Source organism: Olea europaea, unplaced genomic scaffold (genome assembly GCF_002742605.1).
Source record: "Olea europaea var. sylvestris unplaced genomic scaffold, O_europaea_v1 scaffold1429, whole genome shotgun sequence".
Lineage (NCBI taxonomy): Eukaryota > Viridiplantae > Streptophyta > Magnoliopsida > Lamiales > Oleaceae > Olea > Olea europaea.
This window is the reverse complement of record NW_019231824.1, coordinates 410360-422327: the sequence shown is the minus strand read 5'-3', so window position 1 is coordinate 422327 and position 11968 is coordinate 410360. Positions and strand designations below refer to the sequence as shown.

Sequence of the window (11968 nt, the reverse complement as noted above, 5' to 3'; positions counted from 1 at the left end):
TCAAATTAAATCTTAGATGAACAGTTGAATGGTTCGGATTGAAATCCAATGGTTGAGATTGATGACCGTCACCTATAAAAGGCCGTGTTTTGAGAAAAAAATGGTTGAGATTGAAACAGCTAGCGGGAAATCTTGACTCCAAAGTTGCTAGCCTCATTGAAAAGGTGGAGAGTGCTAAAAGGGAAGCCCAATCTGCTAGCAAAGATGCTATGAAGCAATATATAGCCAATTTTCATTTAATTGAAAAGCATCGGAGCTTTACCAAATATTGGAAAAGGTTCACGTACATCGAGGTGGAGGAATGGATTGAGATACACTCAACTTTCAACACCATCGAGTTGAGGTCAGAATTGTTGGAGATGGAGAGCAGGAAGAACTTGAGACTCCGGTGGAGGGCAGCATGTATGTTTGGAAGGTTAAAGACCTAGTTTGCTAAAAATCAAAGTACGGTTCCTCAATGTCACGAGGTCAAAAGGCTCGAGATCCTAAGTGGAGTTTTCTTTGAATCATGTGAATCTATTTCACTTATGAGATTTTTCTTTTCTTTTTTTGTCACTTGATTGATGATTGTAGTATAATCAAGATAGTTAAAGGTGTTTGATAAAAATGGAATATATTGAATATTTGTTTTTGTTAAAATATATTGTTCATATGTTGAGTATATAAGGCGGCATTGTTATTTAGACATAAATGCTTTGTGTGGAATGGTTCCGTATTTAAGTACACTTTCCACTCTCCACTCTCCACCTATGACATTGTGTAGGAGAAATAATCCTTTGGTAAGATGATTCAAGTTCTTCAGGTTACATATGTAATGCTATTTGATATTTCGGGGAAGTATAAAGCTGGAGTAGAAGAAAATGACGGTAAGACTAGCTTAGCTTATTCAACTATTATGTCCGATTGATGAGCTGAGTATGAAGAATGCTTGTGATTATTGCTTACTTGAAAAATTTCAATTTCAAGAAAATTCTGATTAGCAGATTGATGAATATAAGTATATAGAGCCTATGTTCTTTGAAAATATACACTAACCTAGTAATAGTCTAGTTGATCTACTAAGGCAATTTGATTATTCACACATTTCCAACCAAATTCGTAAGGAATCCACTAGTACAAAAACCAAGTTCTATAATTATGAACGTAATGAGTCATATTGAATCGTTCTAGAGAATATGATATGATCAGTGAAATTTAGTCTTCTACATCGATGTCTCAAAATGGGAATTGCTCAAGGATTATCCAGGCATCAAGCTATTTTTCATTTTTTGTGAAAAAAGTTTAAAAATAATAATAAATAAATAAATAAAAATAGTGACGCCACTTGCTAAGTCAACCATGGTCAAAACCTTCACCCAATCTATGACTTAGCCAGCCCTATATGAAAGCTCTTTCTCAATTGCTTTCCTCAAAACCCGTTGCCCTCTCTCTCTCTCTCTATTCACTCTCTCACCCCACATTTCATCGATCTCCGGTATGTTCCATCACTATCGCCTCTCTACTTTCCTGCTTCGTTTGCATAATTTATAGACATACTAATATCCGTTCATAATTACTTTTTTCATGCTCACGCATTTTTATTTATACTATGGTAAGTGACCTTTTAATTTTATTGTTTGCTTAATTATTTCCTATTCGTTTAATTGAAAATTAAAAAATGCAGAAGTGATTGATGGGTTTGGATTGATTTTGTCAACTGATATTCAATGTAATGCACTTTATACTTTTATATTGTTTTTTGGAGGAACTGGAAAATTTTTTGTGGTTGAAAAATGCTTGTTGATTTTCTGTTTTTATAATCTCTAATTTAATGGTCTTTTATTTTATTTTTTGCTATGTGAAGTGAATTATAGTAAAATCTACTGTCGATATTATGTTATTTTAACTCTAATCTAATGATTTGATGTGGATTTCACTCTGGAGTCAATTCATTGAAAAACATCAATTTGATTTTAATTTTTTTACATTCTAGCAGTTTGCTTTAGATGTATTTTCTGAGTCAAAGGATATAGAGTGGCTTTCGACTTTGGTTTCTTGGCAATTTATTGGAATATTCGGTGTTTTTCTGTTATTTTCCTGGTAATTGAAGGGAATATTATATATTATTTCTGTCATTTGGACTGTCAACTTCAGTGGAATTTGTGGCAATTTTTAGTTATTTAAAGCATTCTTGTATTATTAATGTGTGGATCTATTATCAGTTCAGTCCTTTTTTGTATATAACTCCAGAAGTACTAGAATATAAATAAGTGTCATAAAAGTGATTTCTAATTTAAGCATATTACGTGCCTTTTGCTTTTTCATTTTTGGATATCATATGATTTAACAGTTATTTATGTGAAAAAGATAAGTTTATAATATTCTGTGTGTCCAGGTGCAATGCTCTACAGTAAAAGGCATAACATGCTTATTATAAAGTTCACTGTTTACAGATTTCATTCATGTCTGATAATCACATATTCCCATCACTTCTTTTCGAAGTCCTGACTGTTATTTTTTATTGTATATATTTTTCTGCACTGCTGATTGCTGAATGCATTTACTGTTCAACTAGATGGAGCAGGTAAACTGTGTCTTCCTTGCTCTCTTGTATGCTTTCATTTATTTATGCTTGCAATGGATGTGATGTCTTTAAATATTGGCCGCAGTATGAAAAAGTTGAGAAGATCGGGGAGGGAACTTATGGAGTCGTGTACAAGGCCCGTGATCGCGTGACAAACGAAACTATTGCTCTAAAGAAAATCCGTCTGGAGCATGAAGATGAGGGAGTGCCGAGCACTGCTATCAGAGAGATATCTCTCTTGAAAGAGATGCAGCATGGTAACATTGTAAGGTACATTTTAAAGATAAACAGAGATAAATAGATGAAGGAAGAGTGTCAAGGGCAGGTTGTGCAACACATATGAATGTCCCATTGCTGATTGATCTTGTTCCCAATCAATGCAATTAACAGTATTGTAGAAAATTGATATGATATTCGGGGCTTTATATTGTTTTGTTATTATTATTATCATCATTGTCCCTTTTTTGCTTAACTTTGTTAACAGATTATATATTATTCATATACTGCGTGCATTGAAATTTCTATCAATATATGGTGATAGGCTGCAAGATGTGGTGCACAGTGAGAAGCGCTTGTATCTGGTATTTGAATATCTGGACTTGGACTTGAAGAAGCACATGGATTCTTGCCCAGAATTCTCGAAGGATCCTCGTCTAGTTAAAGTGAGTATCTTCTTTGCGCCCACTGGAGGTTGTCTAACGTGAGGATGCTTTGAAATTTTGAATTAAGTTTGTCATTGAAGAGGGTTGATGGATTTCTATTTACTGAAGATTTCATCTAGATTTCTGTTTGCAAGTCAATGTTATTATTAAGTCAAACCTCTATTTTGCAGATGTTTCTATATCAAATACTACGTGGTATTGCTTATTGCCATTCTCATAGAGTCCTTCATCGAGATTTGAAGCCTCAGAACTTGCTGATAGACCGCCAAACTAATGCATTGAAGCTTGCAGACTTTGGGTTGGCCAGAGCATTTGGTATTCCTGTCAGGACATTTACGCATGAGGTAAATGTTATGAACTTGATACCTTTTCCTAGAAGTTTAAGCACTCTAAATGGTCCCTTTTAGCTGTAAAGCTGAAGCAAATAGGTAAAAAATACCTGTACTTTGTTTCTAGTGTTTTTATCCCTAACGCAATCCATAAGTGGAATTTTTCACTTGACCTATCAATTGTTTTTCTTTCCTAAGCTATGTGGATATTTCTTCGCGGGTGTGACACTACAGTACAGCTTGATCTATACATTGTTTTAATTTCCCTCAGCTGTGGATAAATATTTCTCTGCAGGTGGTCACTCTATGGTACAGAGCACCAGAGATTCTTCTTGGATCCCGCCACTATTCTACTCCCGTTGATGTGTGGTCAGTTGGTTGTATATTTGCTGAGATGGTGAACCAACAACCATTGTTTCCTGGTGACTCTGAGATTGATGAACTCTTTAAGATTTTCAGGTGCTATATCTTTTCAGGAATGGTTCCCGTCGTTTTTGATTATTTTGAAATCATTTGTACCCACTCGATGGATTGTCGTGTCATCACCATAAACTAAAGAATCTTGTTGGAATTTAGCACAATTTGTGCATGAAAATGCTTATAATTGTCTTCTTTGCTGCATTAAATGACCTACTTCATCTGTATATCTCATTTTATGATGTACAAGTTCAATAACCTGTATTTTTTTTACTTTGACGTCCTATTCCCCCATTCTTTTTATTGCTTGAGGGTTGAAGTGGGAGGGACAATCTATAAAGATTTAAGCAACCGTAACTATATATCAATCTCATGTGGAATTCTTCAGCATATTATTTATTATTCATTTCATGTCTTTTTCCCATTTGTAATGAAGGATCACAGGAACTCCAAATGAAGATACATGGCCGGGAGTGACTTCTTTGCCTGATTTTAAATCTGCATTTCCAAAATGGCCTCCTAAGGTAATTGGAGTTGTATAATTTTTTTTATTTTTTTATTCCTTGTGATCAATATCTTGGATATAATTTAAAAAATAAAATTAAAATTAAAATTAAAATTAAAAAAATCTAAATTTGCAGGACTTGGCAACTGTGGTTCCAAATCTTGACGCGGCTGGTCTTGACCTCCTTGGAGTAAGTTCTTTTTCTATATTAGAGTGTAAAATATTTTTCACATGCGTATTACCCCGGTTTCTAGAAAGCCTTTCTTTTTCAAATGTAATGGTTCATTAGAGCATATTGTAAATTCAGCCAAGCATCTACACTTTTCTTTGACAATACCTGTATTTATCACAGCTTGACAATTTCTTTCGTTATTCTCACCTAAACGCTACATATTACAATGTAGACAGAATCCTTCCAACAAAGTTGTCAAGATGTTGAGTTTTAATATGATACCTGGAACACGCGGAATGTGGGCATTTAAAAACAATAATAATATGATAATGATGTGATCTGAATGCAACAGGTTCGAAGATAGAGTGGTAAACCGAAATTAACATCTTGTTTCGTATAGGACCTAGATACATTTGATCTTATTGTAAATGGAGCGATAAAGTAAACAGAATGAAATATTCTACCCCAAACTTGATGAAAATGATGTTTAGTTGGCTTTTCGTATGTTCCTGCATAAAATAATGTGTTATACCCTTCTCAATTACCCCATGGAATCAGACTCACCTCCTAGTTCTTTTTCAGTTTTAAGGTTCCCTTTGGTTTGTGGGTTAACTTTAAATTTTATTAACATAGTTAACTATATTGTGGAGAATTTTGAAGGTTACTAGGTTTCTTACCTCAAATCCTGGAAACTGAATGATCTTGAGACATGTATAGTATCTACTTGATTATAATATTAAGGGTATGTTTGGTCAAGTCTTTTCAAGCCTATAAGCTGATCAATCATTATATTCATCCACACACCCCTTAGAACACCCCATATTTTTTATCCACACATTCTGTAGGATCGATCACAACTTATAATCTACATAAAGCTTTACCAAACTTATAGTATATCTATCTAGGATCACTATCTGTAGTTTTTTCGTTAGAAAAGGAAGGAAAGAAAGAAAAGTTGACGTTTGTGTTGCTGATTCACTCTTGGATTACCATTTCAGAAAATGCTCTGCTTGGATCCCAGCAAAAGAATCACGGCCAGAAGTGCTCTCGAGCATGAGTACTTCAAGGATATTGGAGTTGTCCCCTGATTCAGTTCCCTTTTTATAATCGTGCAAATGTATATTGGTACGTGGCATCTGCGGGTTTTTATTCTGTGAGATATGTGTGCTGTTTAGCTGGAATTTTTCTTTTTTTTTATTCCCTTGGTATTATTAAGTTTAATTTGAAGTGTGGTTCTGGGCAAATCAACTTCGGATCATGCATTTGCTAGTGCTTTTAGTTTTTCAAATCCCCCAGTGTGATTTTCTTTTCCCATTTTTGTCAATGGTATTGTAACATCGTGTTGATTTTAGACATATTGGCTTTTGTTCTTCTGGTCGAGCGATTGATATTGAGTGCCGTTTATTGTTATAGCTTGTGCTCTGCATGTTTAAGACGTACAAACAAATCATGCTGGTGGTAGAGAGGATAAGAAAGCACAAATATTTGATTCCATTTACGGATATTAATGACTCGTTACAAATTCTATTTGGGCTTTATTCAAACTAGGTAATTGATGCTTGTACATCAGAGCTCGCAGTTCGGATGACAGTCCCCTCACATGTGGGGGGCTCACAATTTTTTTTATCGAGCACGTCACCCCCAACACGTGAGGGGGTTGGACTGTACATGTGGCTCAGTCCTTCAAACTATCATCATGCCCTTTGTTAGTTTAGTTTGTCGTCATATATTGATGTAAATTTGACGATTGGGATGAAGACTAAAAGATTTTTACCTCGAACCCGAGCCTTCTATCCTTACAAAGGCTTTTCTACTTGAGAATGAGAACATTATAGTCCATTTTTGTCAAAACGAATATGCAATTTGAGAATTGAATTGGCGGGTGAGAACCCAAATATTAAACCAACGTCGTGTGCCAAGATTGTCTTCTAATAAGGGAACGTGCTTATTTCTCTTTTCCTTTTCAATTATATGTATAATTGACAATTTAGTGAATAAAAATTGATGAAAAGGACAAGAATTGGATCTCATATAATTGAGGTTTTCCCATTTCCACACGGCTCAACTTGGTTCTGGACGACTTCTTTCAGTTCAATTTGATCTCAATTAAGTGAGCTAAATTAGGTCGCATTTAAAATTTTACAGAAAAATTAACCAATAACCATGGTTGGTCTGGATTGAGCTCATGTTCATATTTCTATCTTAAGGTGCTCACATCTCATCAACTTGTTCTCACCGGATATAAGAATTGTGGGTTCTTACATTTCATTTTTTGACATTTTCACCTTTCATTACATAGAAGGTCCTTTTCTTTCATTTTTGACAATTTTACCTCCCTATTCAATAAAACAAAAAGAAAAGAAAAGAAAAGAAAAATAAAGACTAATTGCAATTATAGTATCAAACTTTCAAAAATTACAAATCTGTCACAGATATACCACCCAACCACCTCCAAGAAACTTTTCCTTCCAATCCCCTTTCTCTCTTCTACCGTCCACTTCCCAATCCTCCAAACCAATCCATTAACAATACTCACCTTCCAAAATCAAATGAACTTATTTTACTGCGAATTTGTATTATTTGATTTCTGATTGTTGTTCTGCGGGTCTAATGCGATGGTGTCGAAGAAATTGAAAGAGCAAAGGGAAATTAGCCGGAAAGAACTAAGGTATGGAAGGAGCCCCCTAATAGCAAGCACCTAACCAAATCAATCGGTACTTGCCATCAAGCAGAACTGGAGAGAATTTTTCAATGTCAATAACAGTTCCAAATTCAAACTTTCATGATTTTGACAAGGATAGTGTGGTTGTGTGCCCATATGTACAGTTTTGTTGATGTAAAAATAACAATATTCTTATATTTGATAAAATTATGTTTACTTTATTTATTGTATTTATTTAATATTGAGCATGCAAAATTAAAGTGTTTGTGATCACTTGTGATAATATGAGTTGGGTACTTGCGTTGAGAAGTATAATGTGACACAACTTATATTTTGATCATAAATAATTTGTTCACAATCTATGTATAAAGGTTGACACTTTGTATTGGAAGATTGTAGTATTGACCAATTTATTATTCGACTTTGTGATTTGTCCTTATTACAGAAGTAGTTAAAGGTAACAATCGTGCACTTGGAATGTATTGAACGGATTAGGTGTCGAATTTCATTCTATAGCATGATCGTGCGAAGAATTAAATTTCACTTGACCACTATGTATTTCATCTAAATCCCTTTACGGGACTGTGTATATATTTTCGTGATTTTAATTATTTTTTGATTTATCAATGGATGAGATCAATTTCATTAGTCAAATATCTCGATGAATTGGGAACTTGAGAGCGGAGAACATAAATTTGTGTCGGGAATCGTCACCCTAAAAAATGGTTAGAGTGACTACTTAAATATTTTCTGATGAACGATTAAATCTGAGCTCAATATTTAGCAACGACTAAATTTCGATATCTGTGATTAGTTCAAAGGACCGTTGAAGAAAATAGTAATTAAGTTAGTGAGAATAATTAGAAGGGCAAAACAATCATTTATGTTCGTACATAATTATCGGATTTGACTGGGATAAAATACATATATGACAGGTCAGAGGAAAATATCATAGATTTATTAGCTTCTGTGATATTATATATTTCAAAAGTTCATTATTTTATCTTTAGTGGAAAAAATAAAGACTAATAATTAAATTGGGCGGTCTAGGGTCAACTAAACATGATCTAGTTATTGGAGTTTGGATAATATATATTCAATCAGGTCCCTATGGTAGTTCCATAAAGTATTGAAACTTAATTACGGTAATTATAATAGTTTTAAGTTTAATTGTAATTACGATAAAGTTTTATACTTAATTGTAATTACCATGAAAGTTGTAAATTTAGGCACCGTTTGGGAGTGATTTTGAGAATTGATTTTGTGACCGTTAAGAGAAAAGTGGAGACCACCTGTAAGAGAAGAAGTCAAATTTTACGGCTGAAATAGTGAAATAACAGTCAAAAAATCAATTTTTTGGGATGAAAAATCACTCCCAAACAAGATTTTAATTATAATTGTAATTGAAATTTTAGGACAAAACATGTAATTAAGTGTAAACTAATATCCTACTTGAATTTTAATTAGAACTTTTATTTGAATGTGAAATTATTATTACACTTAGAGCTTGTTTGTTAGAGATTTTAATCCAATTAAAATCAATTTTTTATCGTTATTACATTATTTCAGCCGTCATTTTTAAATTCTTCTCTCACATATAGAATTCACTTTATTTCTGTTGACACATAAAAATTCAGTCCAAATCAAACGGCCCAAGGAATGAAGCCAATTGGAGAATCCCCAAATCAGATAGCCCAAAGAACGAAGCACAATCAAACAAATCAAGATGAAGGCCCAAATAGGGAGGCCCAAGAACGCGGTAACGCCATCGCCCAAGTTTGCAAGTCGCCCAGAATCTGAGCGAATGGAGTGCCATACAGTCACCCAGAACTGTTACTATATTCTCGCCCAAACCTTCAAGTCACCCAAGGTCTTAACAAACATAAAGCGTTGTGGTTATCAAGAAGTGCAGTTATCAAAGCAGTTATTAAAGCAACCCTATCACGTTCCACGATTCAAGGAATTCAATCGAAAGCGGTTGAACGACGAAGAGTAATGGCAGCAGTTAAAAAAAGGCAGTTTTCATGACAAGTTAGCCATTACGAGGAAAGTGGGCAGTTATAGGACGATCAAGCAGTTTTTAGGCGGTTGATCACAAAGAGATCGTCCATGAAGTATAAAAGGGAGAAAAGACATAGAGAAAAAGAGACCGAATCAAAAACTTTCGAACAGAGAACATGTAATTTTAATTTCCTTAGCTTAGATTTAAACACTTTTTTCAGTAACTCGTGTGTTTGCGCCCCTTGGAAGCACTTTGTTTTTAATTTCCAATTGTAAAGTCATCGTTAATAAAAGAACACCCCTTTTTGGGACTTTGTCTCAAAAGATTTGTCCCTTACACAATCGTCTGATCCCTTTTAATTGTTAGCGACTAACCCGCGCGAAACAATTTGGCACGTTCAGTGGGACAGTGGTGTTTGGTGTTGAAAGTACAAAAGGTAAAACAATATGCCTCAGAGATCCGATAAGGAAGCAGCAAGTCAGGGAGGAATCCAGTCTGTGATCGAGCGATATGAGGAGCAGCATGCCTCTCCATGAACAAATGGACAGAATCAGAGCAGTAACAGTCGTTACGAACCAATGACGGAGTTGAGTCCTCGAGCCATGCGTGTATTACTTGGAGAACTCACACAAGACGTTGTTGAACAGGTAAATCTTCGAAGTATGCATAATATGGAAAGAGTTACCCAAAATGGGAATGCACACTATGACAACATGGCTAAACAACTAAACACTTTGAACGAAACAATGAATAAGTTAGTAGGCCAAATATGTCAACCGGTTATACCTCTTGCAAATCACTTTCAAGCTAGGACAATTGTGGGACATAATCCCTCAGTCCTAAGCCCGAACCAAGGGATAGAACCACTTTCTGGTCCCTCTACTTCAAACCAAGGGGGTACTGCAGTGCCAAATCAGAACAATGGTAGCGATATGCCTAACTTGGAGGGTAATCTAAACATAAGAGATAATGTCCTAAACAATGGACAGCACACCCCACGTGTTAATGAGGGAATAGATGTTCAGGCTAATGGTAATGGCCCTAATCATGGTAATTTTTTTGCCAATCAAGGACAAAATATCAGATCTCATGCAAATCAACCGATTAACCAACCTGTAGGAATTTCATATGACCCCAACGTCATGTTGAGGAATCAGATTATGGAAATCGTACAGAATCAGATGGCTTTTGGGGTGCGTCCCGTCATTAGGCCGACTTACACAAAGCCATACCCTGATTGGGTAGACCAAGCATACCCATGGCCTAGAGGGTATAAGGTGCCAGAATTCTCACTGTTTACCGGTTTAGGAGAGGTGTCTACTCTAGAACACATAGGGTGATTCACATTGCAAAGTGGTGATGTAACCGATTACCATAAAATGAGGCTTTTCCCTAGTTCATTAACAGGAGTAGCTTTCTCCTGGCTCATCAACTTGCCAGCGAACTCTGTTCAAACATGGCAACAATTGGAACAATTATTTCACGCTCCGTTTTATAAAACTGAGTCTGAAGTCACTTTGGCTGATTTGACGAATTTACGTCAAATGCCAAACGAATGGGCAAAAAGTTTTCTCCAAAGGTTCAAGATAGCAAGAAGCAAGTGTTTTGTGCCTCTGCCCGAAAAAGAATTTGTCAAAATCGCTCAGAGCTGCTTGAACTTTGATTTAAAAAAGAAATTTCAGGACAAGAAATTTCCTGACCTTTTCCAATTGAGTGCGAATGTGATTAGGTATGAACGACTAATAAGAGAGGAAGAACAAATGAAAATTTTTAGTAAAGGGACTAATTACAAAGACCCAAATTTTGATGTTCATACCATCAGTGATGAGTCATATGACCAGGCCGAAATGTGTTTGGCCGAATTGGTCAAAGGAGATACGTATACTTGTCCCATAATGGCTAAGCCTAGACCATCGGGCAAAGATGAGCCCATAAAAGATGGAAACATAAAGGCTAGAACGTTCTCGTTCGATGTAACTAAAGCTGACCTTATATTTGATAAATTATATAGGGATAAGCAGATAAAGTTGAGCGATAAGCACAAATTGCCAAACCCTGAACAAATTAAGGGTAAAAAATATTGTAAGTGGCATAATGCATGGTCACATTTGACTAACAATTGCTTGATTTTTCGCCATGTATTGTAGGATGTCATTGAATCAGGACGAATTACTTTCGATGATAAGAAAAAGATGGTAGTGGACGAAAATCCTTTTCCACAGCCACTTGGAGTGAACATGGTGACATCTGGATTCAAAAACAAGTTGCTAAAATTCAAGTTGGTCGTAGATGATGGAGAAGAGGATCCTAGACCACATCCCAGCGTCTTTGAACGAATCAAGGGAAAAGAACTAAAAAAGGACGAAGACGTCCTGTGCGCAAGATGTAAAAGAGAAATGAATAGCAATACAGAGAAACCAGGGATATGGCAGCATCCTCATCGCCCTACCTTCTTCCCAAACACTCAACCTGATAGAGGGCGAGGTACATCATTCTATAGAGGACCGTCTTTTGAGAGGTAGTTCAGGCCAGCAGATAATGGAAGAACATTCAGGCCGCAACCTCGCTGGCCAAATGTATGGCATTCATTCCAGTACAATGCAGGAAAGGCAATACCCTTCGATGAGATGACTAGGACCCAACAAAGGCATTTCCA

At 35.6% G+C, this 11968-nt stretch overlaps 1 protein-coding gene across 2 annotated transcripts; it reads left to right on the top strand.

Moving 5' to 3' along the window:
* The first annotated feature begins 1359 nt into the window (after window positions 1-1359).
* LOC111375896 (cell division control protein 2 homolog A-like) lies at window positions 1360-6058 on the top strand. Of its 2 annotated transcripts, none has more exons than XM_022998811.1 (9): window positions 1360-1474; window positions 2555-2563; window positions 2649-2833; window positions 3105-3225; window positions 3396-3569; window positions 3850-4013; window positions 4408-4495; window positions 4613-4666; window positions 5647-6058. In XM_022998811.1, the coding sequence occupies exons 1-9, from the start codon at window positions 1382-1384 to the stop codon at window positions 5734-5736; spliced, it is 978 nt and encodes a 325-aa protein (XP_022854579.1). In that variant the 5' UTR covers window positions 1360-1381; the 3' UTR covers window positions 5737-6058. The 2 variants fall into 2 exon arrangements, with proteins under 2 accessions (XP_022854579.1, XP_022854580.1); XM_022998812.1 differs by lacking the exon at window positions 1360-1474 and adding an exon at window positions 1526-1591.
* The last annotated feature ends 5910 nt before the right edge of the window (window positions 6059-11968 follow it).